This window comes from Peromyscus leucopus, chromosome 9 (genome assembly GCF_004664715.2).
Source record: "Peromyscus leucopus breed LL Stock chromosome 9, UCI_PerLeu_2.1, whole genome shotgun sequence".
Taxonomy (NCBI): domain Eukaryota; kingdom Metazoa; phylum Chordata; class Mammalia; order Rodentia; family Cricetidae; genus Peromyscus; species Peromyscus leucopus.
Genome location: NC_051070.1, coordinates 52,910,501 through 52,923,742, shown reverse-complemented (window position 1 = coordinate 52,923,742; position 13,242 = coordinate 52,910,501). Strand labels below are relative to the sequence as shown.

Below are 13,242 nucleotides of genomic sequence, written 5' to 3'. Positions count from 1 at the left end.
CAATATATGCAGACAGATTTCCTGTAGGAGGTGTGAGGGAACAGCCCTGCAGGAGAAGCCAAAGAAATGAGACACCCATCGTGTAGTGTGGGGGGTCTGGCTGAAGACTCAGAAAGCCACATTCCCGAGTCAGCTGTGCTGACAGGACAGGCAGGGGATGAGCAGGGCAGACAAGACTCCTCATCCTTCCCGTCAGTTCTGAACCATATTGGTTTGGCCAAGAGTCCACAGCTTTTCTCCAGACTATTAGATTAGTTCATTTCTCTGGTTTTTTTTTGGGGGGTGGATTTTCTGGTTTTGGGTTTTTTGTTTTTTGTTTTGTTTTGTTTTGTTTTTGTCTATGTTCTGGTAGGACTTAACAATTTAAGAGGATCAGAGAAAACAGGACGGTGTCCCTCACCTCAAATTCAGGCTGAAGGACCCAAGGACCCATGTGTTAACACCCTGTGCTGCCAGGCAAAGCTCAGTTGCTGGCCAGAGGCCTCAGCTGTGAACCGCATGTAAGCTCCGATCCAGTCAAACAAAAGGGCAACTGGGAGAACACTCGGCTCTGGAGTAATTGCCAGTGGGAACTCTGACTGGACAAACAAATGTTACCAGTATTCCATAACCTTTTTTTCTCCATGCTTTTGGTAATTTGATTCTTCTTATTCTGTTTTTGTTTTGGTATTTATTTTAGGTGTATGAGCACTTTTGCCTGCATGGACAGACATGCACCAAATACACATTTGGTACCTGCAGAGGTCAAAAGAGGGTGCTGGATTCCCTGGAACAGGAGTTAGAGAAGGTTGTGAGCATGTGAGTGCTGGGAACCTAAGCCAGGTCCTCTGCGGAGGCAGCCAGTGCCCTTCACCTCTGAGTCATCCCTCTTTTCATTTTTTTTACGTTTATTTTGTGTATGGCAAGATGCTACAGTCAGTGTGTGGAGGTCAATGGACAACTCAGGGGGAACCAGTTCTCTCCCTCCACCATGTGAGTGCAGGGACTGAACTCAGATGGTCAGGCTTGGTGGCAAGTGCCTTCACGGACCGAGCCATCTCACTGGCCACCCCATTTATTCTTCACCAGTCTAGCTAAAGGTCTGCCCATTCTGTTAGGCTTCTCAAAAAGACAACTTATGGCTTTGCTGAGTTTTCTCTCTTTTTTTTTTTTTGTCTTCTATTAATTTCTGCTCTGACCTTTATTTTTAGATTAGCTGGGTATGTGGCACACACCTAAATGTAATTCAGCTGGCTCCCGGGGAAGCTAAGGAAGAAGGACCACTTAAGTTTAAACATTCAAGATCAGCTTGGTCAACACAGTGAGACCTCCATCTCAGAAATTAATTTTTTTTACACACTGTGGCATGTGTTTCTCCCTGCCTCCCTATATATAGTAAGTAAATGTAATTTTTAAGAACTTTTTAACGATAGAGAAGGCACTTGGAATTGAGCTTACTGGCTCCCCGTGAGCTGATGACAACTGTTAAGACCGACAAACAGCTCAGGCTCATACACACAACTTCAGTGCCTTACTGTCTGATCCCCAGACTGCTCAGGGGAACCACATGGCTACTGGTGGTGGTGCTGCTCTCGACATGCAGAATAACAGATGAATAAATGCTAACTTGTGCTTCTCTCTGAAGAAGAAGCATTATCGCCATTTAATAAACAAACCGTATTCTTTCAGACACAACTACACACATAGATGGTTTTTATTTCACACTACAGGGCTCAATTACTTGGCACTGAAACTGAAAAACAAGGCAAGAACATCAGGTATAGAAAAGCACAGACATTCTGGCATTACGTTACGTACCTGCTCTACCTAACGATAAAGAAGGGCTAGAGACGGCAACTTCTAGGGACAAACCTAAATACTTCCAAAGAAATCCAAGAAGTAGAATTTGTTCAGCTAAAGACCCATTTTTCAGTCTGTTCTGTTTAATTCTGTGGCTTTTACATTTCAGATCTCAGCCTAGCCTTGGTCACAGACTCCAAATAAAACCAGGGGTGCATTTGAAGAAATTTGAAGATTTTGAAACAGAAGGGAAAAAACCACACAGAAAACCAATGTTTCCCCCAAACACTGAAGCCCACAGGCCTGAGGACAACTTCTTAGATGGCTCACTCAAGTGAGACATCACATTTGTCCAAGCCAACTTTGGGAAGGAAGCCTGAACCTGGATTTTGAAAATTTCAAGCAACATCAGCCCACAGCTAGAAGAAACTCTTGCAAAATCTCATTTACAGACATTTGTAGAAAAAAATCTACACTCCATCTATAATGTTCCTAGGCTGAGTCCTTCTCATGTCTTCTGATCAAATTAATGAAGATCAGTCACAAAGAGCAAAGGTGTGTGTGTGTGCATGCATGCTTCTGTCAGGGGCTGAAAGGTGCATGTGCATGCATGTATGCATCTGTCAGGGGCTGAAAGGTGCAGAGAAGCAGCTTTTGCTGGCCTCTCAGGAAGCCAGGGTAGCTGTACTCACACCCCTGGGACAAGTGGGTTCAAGGGCTCAACTGTGCCTTGTGCTGGTTTAACTGCGTGTCTTTCACACATGCTCACAGCTGCGCTCTCTGAAGCACCATGCTGCACAGGCCTTTCTATAGCCCTCCCCAGCTGCCCAATAAAGTAACTCTCTCATTTAGATGTCTGCAATGACTTCCTGCCACTTCTGGCACCAGAAATAGGATGGTCCTGTAGGCATGACCTCCAGGTATCACCAATGCTCACGCTGCCTTGGGGGGCTATTTTTTTTTTTTTATCTTTACTTATTTTGGTAGGAGGATTGCTGAGGACTGGACTCGGGTTTTACATGCTAAGTGCATGCTTTATCACTGACCTGGCCCCCTAATGCTGCATTCCTGATGCTGCGTTTCGCACAGGAGCAGCCCTGCTGACACCACTGTGCTCTACAAGGGCAGCCATGCAGCCTGCAGCTGGTACCTAGAAACTTGCTTCCTTGACCGACAGCAAGGTTTGGTTTTGTTGTGGGCTTTTGGGATGGGGGTTTTGTTTTTTGAGACAGGGTCTCACTCTGTAACCTTGGCTAGCCTGGAACTCACTATGTAGCCCAAGTTGGCCTTGAACTAAAGATCCTTCTGCTTCAGTTTCCCAAGTGCTGGGATAACAGACATGCACCACCACACTCTACTGTAATACCAGGGTTAAAAGAACAGAAATCTAATTCTACAAGGATGGAGAAAGAGAAAATGCCAACATAAAGCCCACTGCCGTTTCTGTTGATTCTGTGAGAGTGAGCAGAGCTGGAGTCCAGGTGCCCCTTGTAGCCAGTGTCCACGCTGCCAGTTACAGGAAGAACAAGTTCTCACATAGCTGGATGGCTGGTTCATGATGCAGAATCTGTCCAGACAGGAAGGCTAGCTTGTGGGCATACTTGCAAGGAGCTGGAACTCGGATAGTACCAGGCCAATTCCAGTACATGTGGCACAGTTTGAAAGTCAACCTAAAGTTAGGATGAAAATGTGTTAACACTTCCACCTTCACCTAGGGGTGGGCAGGGTTTCCCTCTCTTGGGGATACAACACACAGCACACTCACCAACAGGAGTCCAGGAGTCCTGGAAACCTAATGCCATTTTCAGGAACTATTGGTTTTTTATTTGCTTGGTTGGTTTGTTTTGGAGGTACATGCTCTCAACTATCTAGCCTAGGCTGGCTTTGAACTGCCAGGGATCTTCCTGCCTCAGCCTCTCAAGTGCTAGGATTGTAAGTGTGAGCCACTAGGTCTGAGAGAGTAATCATTTTTTTAAATCTGGAATTGTTTACATTTCCACTTAAGCCAAAGGACAGGTACCTTCTCATTTTAGTTATTTCCCTTTTTTTTGTTGTTTTTGTTTTTAATTAAAAAGGGGGGGGGGGCTGGAGAAATAGCTCAGCAGTTAAGAGCACCTGCTGCTCTTCCAGAGGACCCAGGTTTGGTTCCCAACAACCACGTGATAGCTTACAACCATCTCTACCTTCAGTTCCAGGAGATCTGATACCCTTTTCTGGCCTCCACAAGCATCAAGCACACACATAGTGTACATATATTCATGTAGGCAAAACACTGTACATGTAAAATACAATACAATAAAAGAAGAAAATCATCGCAAAGGGAAAACTTATTTTGTCTACAGGAAAAGGCTAAAAGGGCATTTACCAGTCAACTGGGTCAGTACATCATAAACATGGCTATATGTCCTAGTCATTTGCAGTGGTTATCTATCTATCTTTCCATCTAGCTAGCTTTTTGAGATAAGGTCTTGTTATATAGTTGGGACTGGCCTGGAACTAACCATGTCCTTCAGGCTGGTGATTCTAGGTGATTTTCTGGCTTCAGCCTCCTGAGTGATAAAATTATAAGCACGTGCTACCACATGCAGCTGGAGCAGTCTGTTAAAATATAAATGCCCGTAGGCATGGTAGTGTGTCCTGTAATCTCTGCTACTCAGAAGGCTGAGTGTTAGGAGCATGACTTTTGTTCAAGAGTTTGAGACCAACCTGGGCAACATAACAAAACCAGTGCTTTATAACACACAGGAGTGAAGGCTAGCGGGCACCCACATTTTCTTAAAGCTCTTCAAGTGATTTTAATATAAAACAGGAATACAAATCACTCCTCAAAAAGATAACTACTATATCAAGATCTGGGAGAGTCAAGGGGTATAAAATACTGCTGCCCGGTTCAGTTGGTGAAATGCTTACTGCACAAGTGAGGACCGGAACTCAGTTCCCAGCAACCACATGGTAAGTGCATGTAATCTCAACACCAGAGACAGTCCTTGTCTAACTGGAGTTCTAGATCCCAGTGAGAGATACTGTCTCAAAAATCAAGGTAGACAGCTGCTGAGAAAAGACACCTGACGCTGATCTCAGCCTCCAGACCTGTGTTCATAAGAACACACACAAAGGGAATGCTGTCTTGAGGGACAGTGACTCACGACTTAGCTATCAGTTGGGACAAACAGTGAGAATGAGTACATTTCTGACAGGCTCACCTCTGCATGTGATCGGGGCTCAGATTTGCAGTGTTCAGGACACAGATGTAGTGTGTAGGTATGCCACAGCCCTGCCGCACATGATGGGCAAGAAGGTAGAAATCCACCCTAGCAAAGAAAGCACCAACAAAACTTTTTTAGCTCAGTGGTGGTAGAGCGCGCCTTTAATCCCAGCACTCAGGAGGCAGAGACAGGAAGATCTCTGGGAGTTCGAGACCAGCCTGGTCTACAGAGCCAGTTCCAGTACAGCTAGGGCTACAAAGACTCCCTGTCTCAAAAATAAAAATTTTAGGCCTCTGAACAAAGCTTTGTGTGCCTCATGAATGCTAGACAAGGTTATATCCCCAGTAATAAAATGTGTGTGTATGCCGCGCGTGCGCATGTGTGCGTGTGTGTATGTGTGCGTGCATGTGTGTGTGTGTGTGTATGTGTGTGTGCATGTGTGTGTGTGTGTATGTGTGCATGCATGTGTGTGTGTGTGTGTGTGTGTGTGTGTATGTGTGTGTGTGTGTGTTTGACAGAGATGCGCTTGTGTTCATGCAGGACTATTACTCCACCACTGAGCTCAATCAAAGCTTGCTTTCTTCAACACCCCAATGAGGATTCCATTCTACACCTCTCCAGGAATATTCAGGCAACAGGCAACTTCTCCAGTTTACTCTTCCTCATCTTATCTACTTACCACTCACAGCTGGTTATGGTATGATCAACCACAGTCCCAGGGGAGGGGGTCACAAAGTGATCAGGAGCGGCAAGGTACAGATTGGTGCTGATTTTCTTCTGAACCACAAACACCACCATCTTGGGGTGGTAGTTCTCAAAAGCTTCAAAGCACTTCTGCAGCTGAGGAATCTCATAGTTGGCAACTGTCTTCAGCTGGCCATCAGACACTCCATCTCGGTAGACCACGATCTTCTCTGGGAGACAGTGGTTCACCTGCAATGACAGCTGGAGGAGGTGACTCCAAGGGCCCTTGGCTCAAGGACCACAGTGAAAAGCTCACAGTCATTGTACAGGCTGGAGTCTGGGCAGGTGGGCCCTGTAGCAGTTAGCCCAAAGCACATGACTGCCAAGCATGCCATTTCTAGATTTGTTCAGAGTGGCCAACAGGCTTGATACAGCCGAGGTGCTATAAAATATGAAGGGAAACTCGGCAATGAGTGACATGCTCCCAGCCTACCCTCAAAAAGAGCTAAAGCCGTTAAAAGGCAATGTCAGGAACCTGACATGGTGCACACATCTGCAGATCTGAAAGGCCGAGACAGGAGGATCACCATGAGTTCTAGGGCACCTGGGCCATATGGTGAAATCTTGTCTCTGGAAAAAGGAAGGAAAGGAGGGAGGGAGGAAGGAAGGAGGGAAGAGGAAGGAAGGAGAAGGAGGAAGCAAGGACTCAAAATTTTTACAAAGATAATGGCTAGAAATGGTAAGTCAGTGTTTATCTGACTTGGATTTAATGCTGACATCTGTCCAGAAAAGAACCCAGAAGTGTTAAGGAAGGTCTAATACATGAATTAAGACTCAGATTTTAACACACAAGTAACATCCCAAGTTGCTGACCGGTGACAGCTTCTTCACTGAATGTCCCCTGACCAGTAGAACATCAGATACACTTATGATACCTAATAAAGTAAGTGGGTTCTCACTGCACCAGCCCTGAGAGTGCATTTGGTTACATTCAGTTCTGATTACAATTTAATGTAGGTTCTTGTCCCTTAAAAGATAAATCACGAGTAAAGCTTAAATACTCATTACATTCTGTAAAGACGGCTCTATAAGAAAAGTTTATCTCAAAAGACTCTTCCAAAAATGATCTTGCTGAGCATGGTGGCTTGTAATCAAAGCTGTCCAAAGTCCAAGGCAGGAAGACTGCTGTGAATTTAATGCCAGCCTAGGCTACACAATGAAGTGCAGGTTAGCCTACGTTGTGGGTAAACTCTGGTCTCAAATTTCCTCCCTTCAAGTATCTTTTTAAAGTTGTCATTCAATGTTTCAAGCTAGGTGGTGATAGTACATGCCTTTAACCCCCACACTCCAGGGCAGAGGTAGATGGATCTCTGTGAATTCAAGACCAAGTTGCCTACATGTTGAGTTCCAGGGCAGCCAGGGCTATATAATGAGACCCTGGTTTCAAAACTTTTTTTTTTTTTTTCTTTTTTTGAACATTTCTCTTGTCTTTCTTTCTAACTCTTGGTAGCACTCTCAATACAGAATCGTGCTTCTCCGATGCTGGTTAAACTCCACCCCCCTTAGATTTTTTATTTTTTATTTTTTTTTTTTATTTTTTTTTATTTATTTTTTTTTTTCCCCTTTTCTACAGCAGACACCATTCAAAATTTACAATTCAATTAATAATCTAAAGATCATCTTAACCTACACTCCACCCTGATGACTAAAATTAAAAAAAAATTTTTGAACACTCAAACATTTCAACATTTACAAACATCTTCACAATCACTGGAGCTACTATCCAGTCTGTGGTACTTTTTTCTGCCTCTCATCTCCCCCCTTTTTTTTTTAATGTAACAGGACTTCAGTCCCCTCCTCTTAACAGTCTTGTATACAGAGTGACTGCGAGGTCTCCAGGCCCTAAAGCAAGGTTTCTCAGCCCCAGGAGGCCAGTATTTGGAGATGGATGAGTGTTCACTATAGAGCTGTCCTGTGCTCTGTACATTCTGTGTTTAGTGCTGTCCCAAGTCTCTGCCCACTAAATGCCAGCAGCACTCTCCTCCAGTTATAACCACAGCTGTCTCCAGATGCAGCCCCAGTGGGGAACTACAACTTTAGCCACAGAGCACACACAAAACTCAGCCACACTCAGAAGCTGATGTGCTGTGGGAAGAGGGGAGGTGACTCGGGAGAGCAGATGTGCCTTTCCACATATGCAACAGAGGAAAAACACGGGACTTGGGGTCAGGAGTGAAAGACCCTAGCCCTTCAGGCTTACACTCCCAAGCCTCAGGAAAAGAGAAACTTCAAGCACCAGGAAATGAGAAACTAAAAATCTAGTTCCAAGGGCAACCTGACTCAGCCACTACTCAACCACCCCTGCCACAATGTAACAATGTAAAGAGATTTCTGTTAAGAGATGTGCTCGGGAATCTGGATGCAGACATCCATGGCTAGGCCCTGGAGGGAGCACCGGGAGTCTAATTAGCGAGAAAAAGAGCGTTATAGACGAGAATTGTTGAAACAAGTGGATAAAGCACAGAAAAAGCAAAAATGAAAAATAACTAGAACAAAGGCTGAGGGCAGCTAGATCAGGCTCTGAATAGTGAGACAGTTGATTGCTTGATCTGTGGGACATCAGCAGTGTACCTGGCTCATGCTGGGTGTTTGAGGGGCTGGGGGGGGGGGGGGGGGGGGGGGGGGGGGGGGGGGGGGGGGGGGGGGGGGGGGGGGGGGGGGGGGGGGGGGGGAATCTTGCATTATGTAGAAGAATAGTATGTAAAAAAAAAAAAAAAAAAAAAGATGTGCTCAACTGTGACTGGGATAGCTGCAGGTGTTCCAGGAAGGACCACTGTGACCTTTGTGTAAACTCCACTCCTGCCCTAATACCCCCCTTGAGGTTTCAGGAAGAATGTACATGCGGACGTGACTGTACCCACTCTGTGATCAGGCCATGAAATTGTATGGGAATTGTAATCTTGTGGGTTTTGTGGATTTTTCCTTTATAAGCCCTTATGGGGCTGCAGTAAGATGCGGCTCTTGCTCTTAGGAGCAGAGTTTGCCCTTCTGTACAGAAGCTTAATAAATCCTCATGCTTTTGCATCAACTGGACTGGAGTCTGGGTTCTTGGGGCACCCACTTGAGACCCCCAGATTTTGGGGTCCAGCAAGGAGCTCTGCTGAGTCTGACTCCACTGCTTCTTAGCTATGGCTTCAAATTCTGTTCCTGTTGAAAAACCGAGTCAAACGATCACCTCACCACGTTCTCAAGGCGGAGAGGAAAGAAGTTCTATGTACATATTTAGGTAAACACACTGGCTGGGGAAGTGACTCGGTGGGTAGAGGGCTTGCTTGACAAGCATGTTCTCCAGGGCCCACATAAAAAGCCAGGGGCAGCAGCCTTGGGAGCAGAGACAGGAGACTCCCAGAGACTCCCAGCCCAGCCATGCAGCCCAACAGTGAGCTCTGACCTCCATCAGTCTCTCCATCTCAACAATAAGCTGGAGAGTGATGAAGACATACACACATACACCACACACACTGGCATATAAGATGATGTATGGTTTAACATATAAAAATATATAAAGGCTGTAGAGGCTGGGTGTGGCGGTGAATGTCTGTACTTCTAGCACGTACAATGCTGAGGCAGGAGGATTGTGAATTTAAGGCCAACCTGGGTTACACAGCCTGAGACCCTGTTTCAAACTAACTAACTTTTGTTGTCAAAGTTCAGACCAAGTTAGGTCAGGACAATAATGAAGTGAGTGGAGTGGAAAAAAGTGGGAATCAAATTCATCTGAAGTGTTTTCTGCCACTACCTCGGTGTTCAGCCTGTGCTAACCTGTCAGTGAGTGAGTGGCACCAGACTATGTTAGCTTCCAGCACAACTGAAAGACCAGCTCCCAGCTATGGACTTACACCTCGTCAACAACGTTAACATTCTCTAGGTCACCTAAGTCTGTCCTTGCTGTGTAAAGTGATAGTCGAGGGAAGGATCTCTATGTAAGGTCAATCACAGGCCTAAAGGAGAACTGCTAAGTGTATGGTGTAGAGCCCATCAGTGCTCTGGACACATGGCACACTAAATGGCCAGGAGAGCACCATCTCAGTGCTCCCGGCACTGGGCAGCTGGCAGGGTCCAGTGGGCAGCACAGCGGCTGAGATGAATGCTGTTTGACGTAAGGCTCCACTCATTCACAAAAACGAGTGTGTCGTCTCCACTAGACACGTGCCATTGCACTGCCTCGGAACACTGCAAAACTCATTTGTCTGTCCTCTGGAGACAGGGCCTCATCTAGTGCAGGCTGCCCTCCAACTCACTGTGTACCTGTGCCTGGTCTAGAACTCTTAGTCCTCCTGTCTCTATTCTCTGCTCTGCAAAACTATTTTGTTAACATGCAAATGCTCTTGGAGTTCAAATGAGACCTGGGAGCCAGACACACAAAGCAAATCTCCCCAGCACTGCAAACACCATCAAAGAGGAGTAAGTAACACACTGCTGGCCGGAGTTCAGCTGCTACGTGCTTACCTAGCATGCTCGGAGCCCTGGGTTCCACCTCTAGCACCAGATAAAACCCAGGTGTGGCGGCGCATGCCTGCAATCCTAGAATTCAGGAGATGGCGGGAGCAGGATCAAAAGTTCAAGGCCAGTCTCAGCTACAGAGAGTCTGGTGGTCAGCCTGTGCTGCCTGGAAACCTATCTCAAAAAGAATAAAAGGAAAAGAAAACCGCTATGGGAACAGAAGAGTGCAAGGGGGAACACTGTGTCAGGCAGCCGGAGCGGGGAGTGTAAGACGAGGGGCAGTAAGGCCAGCTGTGGCTGTCGGAGGCACGACACTGGAGAGACGTGTAAGGTTCCTCCACTGACAGACTGCGGGAACAGGCTGAAGAGAAGAAAGGGGCTGTCATGAGATCCCTTCAACTTAGGACCCGAAATCCCAGTACGGGAGTGGGGGGTGGGGTGAGAGGTGGAGCTGAGGCAGGAGGCCTTTGGGGCTGGCTGGGATGGAGCTCATGGGAGAGTGTTTGCCTAGCACATGCAACGCCTTAGGGTTCCATCTCCAGCAGCACAAGAGGGGCAGACAGGAGTCAAGCAGGTTCCCCTTTGGACAGCAATTGTTTGCTCAAGATAATGCTGAACCCCAACCTCCTCCCAATATGTAAGAAAAGGGAAGCTGGAATTGAAATACAGAAACAATATTGTCTCACTGGCCACAGGCACTTCCCTGTTCTGCTTTCTAGGATCAGATGCTCATCAAAAACACCCAGAAGCTGGACATGGCAGCATACCACTTTAATCCCAATAGTTGAGAGGCTAAAGCAAGAGAATTTGAGGAGGCTCAAAGACACGCTGGGCAACATGAGACCTACACAAACATAGTGACTCTCTACACAAGACAAAATAAAAGTTCAAACCAACAAAAGTGGGCCAGCCCCAGGTTCTGTCCGCCACAGGCTGAGGGCACCTCTGCAGCAATTTCAGGTTGCAGCAGCCAGAGCTGAGGCAGAACTGTTAAAGCTCAAGTCAGTAGCAGGTCAAGCCAGCTCAGGGACTTAGTCAGGAGAGAGAAAGCTGCAGAGGCAGGTGTAAACTGTTTTGATTTCCACACGCAAGTGGTAGGCAATGCTGGTACTCAGCCTTGTAAAGCTGGAGTGGCCAGGAGCACACATGTAGACCAGGCAGCTGGACATGAGTGCAATGAACTGGATGTGCCAGACGGGATTCTCAGGATGGGCTCTGTGGAAAACTTCTCTTCTCTCCTGCTGGAGACCAAACCAGGCAAGCACTCTGTTGCCAAGCTTCCTCCCCAGCATATCCCAAGACATTTCCATGAGAAATTTTGACATAAATTATAATAGCACTTTGCAGTATAAATGATGTGTGGTATTACAGTAGACTCTTAAGTCAGATATTTTAGTCAATTGCAAACATGTTAAAAAAAAAACAGCACTGGTCTCCAACTTTAGTAGTTGCCACCTTTCATTTTAAACACCATTTATTCTAATATGCATTGAACTTAGTAGTTTTGTTTTTGTGACAGGGCCTCAGGTAGCCCAAGCTGGTTTCAGATTCTGTATGTGGCCGAGCATGACTTGCCACTTTTGTGCATTGGTGTTTTTTGCCATGGGTGTCAGATCCCCTGGAACTGGAGTTACAGACAGTTGTGAGCTGTCATGTGGATGCTGGGAATTGAACCCAGGTCCTCTGGAAGAGCAGGCAGTGCTCTTAACCACTGAGCCATCTCTCCAGCCCCGACTTTCCACTTCTGATCTACCTATTTCCCAGCTTACAGTTATTTCAACTTCATACATTTCCTTTCTTCCCTCCTTCCCTGTTTCTTCCTTCCTTCTTCACTAGCAGGGACTGAAGCCAGGGCTATGTGGTAGGCAAATGATTTACTACTGAGTTATGAGCCTGGCCTTCTTTTACTATTTGAAACACAATCTCACTAACCTCCAGCATGGCCTTGAATTCACACAGCAGCCCAGGCAGACCTAGAACTCTCAGTAATCCTCCTGCCTCAGCCTCCTGAGTGCTGGGATTACAGACATGCATGACTATGCCTGGTCTCCCATTTCTCTTTAGCACTGAGTAAGCTCCTCATTGTCTGGGTATGGCAGTCATTTAGACATTCACCCACCACAGAGCACACTGGCTGCTTCCAGGTCTCATTGAGCACGGAGTAAGCATCCAGGTAGTTTACTGTGGGCTCCTCGTTTTCAACTTATTTGGGAAAATATCAAAGAGCAGAACTCCTGGATTCTGGGGGAAGTTTTATGTTATATTATTACTGTTTGATTGTGTGATGGCAAATGAGTGTTCTGACGGCTCTGCCCAGCATCTGGTATTCCCAGTGTCCTGGACCACTGCGCCATTGCCACAGCTGCATGGCAGGTCAATGTTGGTTTGCTGTGAAGGTTCTAAGGGCATGGTCGATGTCTTTCTGCATGCTTACTTGACATTGGTGACATTCTTTCATGTCAGCTCTGGTCTTCTGTCTACTTTAGAGGAAGGAGAAGAGCAGTGAGGCAGGGCCTTCTTAGCCTTAGACAGGACCTATGTAGCCAAGCCTTGGCTGGCCTGATACTGATTATGTAACCAAGGCTGGCGTCAAAGCTGAGGCAAAATCCTTCTCCCTTAGCCCCATGTACTAGGATTCCAGTGTGTACTACCACGCCCAACTGCTATGTACCACTTCCTCCACTCCTGGACAGACAGACTTCCAACACATGACACAGCCCTCTTGCCTCTGCCTCCCAAGTGCCGAATTACAGACTGCAGGCATGAGCCACCACAGCAGGCCATTTTGCCTCTTTTAATTTTTAGTTATTTATTTTGAGACAGGGTCTATGTAGCTAAAACTAGCCTCCAAGTGTGGAAGGACTGCCTCAGTATCCTGAGTGCTGGGACTACAGCTATGAGCCACTGTGACTTGTATAAAATGAAAAAGTAGCTGGCTGGGTTTTTGCATCTTTAGAAAGAATACTATTTTGTCAATTGTATGTATGTGTCTATGTGTCAATGTGTGCACACATTGTTTTAGGTGCCCATGGAGGCCAAATAATTCAGCTCCTGTGGCACTGGAGTTACA

At 46.3% G+C, this 13,242-nt stretch overlaps 1 protein-coding gene across 1 annotated transcript in view; it reads right to left on the bottom strand.

Annotated features, from left to right (window-relative positions):
* Positions 1-1,662: 1,662 nt before the first annotated feature.
* Piwil2 (piwi like RNA-mediated gene silencing 2) overlaps positions 1,663-13,242 on the bottom strand; it is a 70,443-nt gene continuing 58,863 nt past the window's right edge. Inside the window, exons 21-23 of the mRNA XM_028877595.2 lie at positions 5,665-5,918; positions 4,983-5,090; positions 1,663-3,449 (exon numbers count right to left, since the gene is read on the bottom strand). Of these exons, the coding sequence (XP_028733428.1) occupies positions 3,293-3,449; positions 4,983-5,090; positions 5,665-5,918 (519 nt within the window). The 3' untranslated portion in view covers positions 1,663-3,292. The remainder of the gene's footprint in view (positions 3,450-4,982; positions 5,091-5,664; positions 5,919-13,242) is intronic.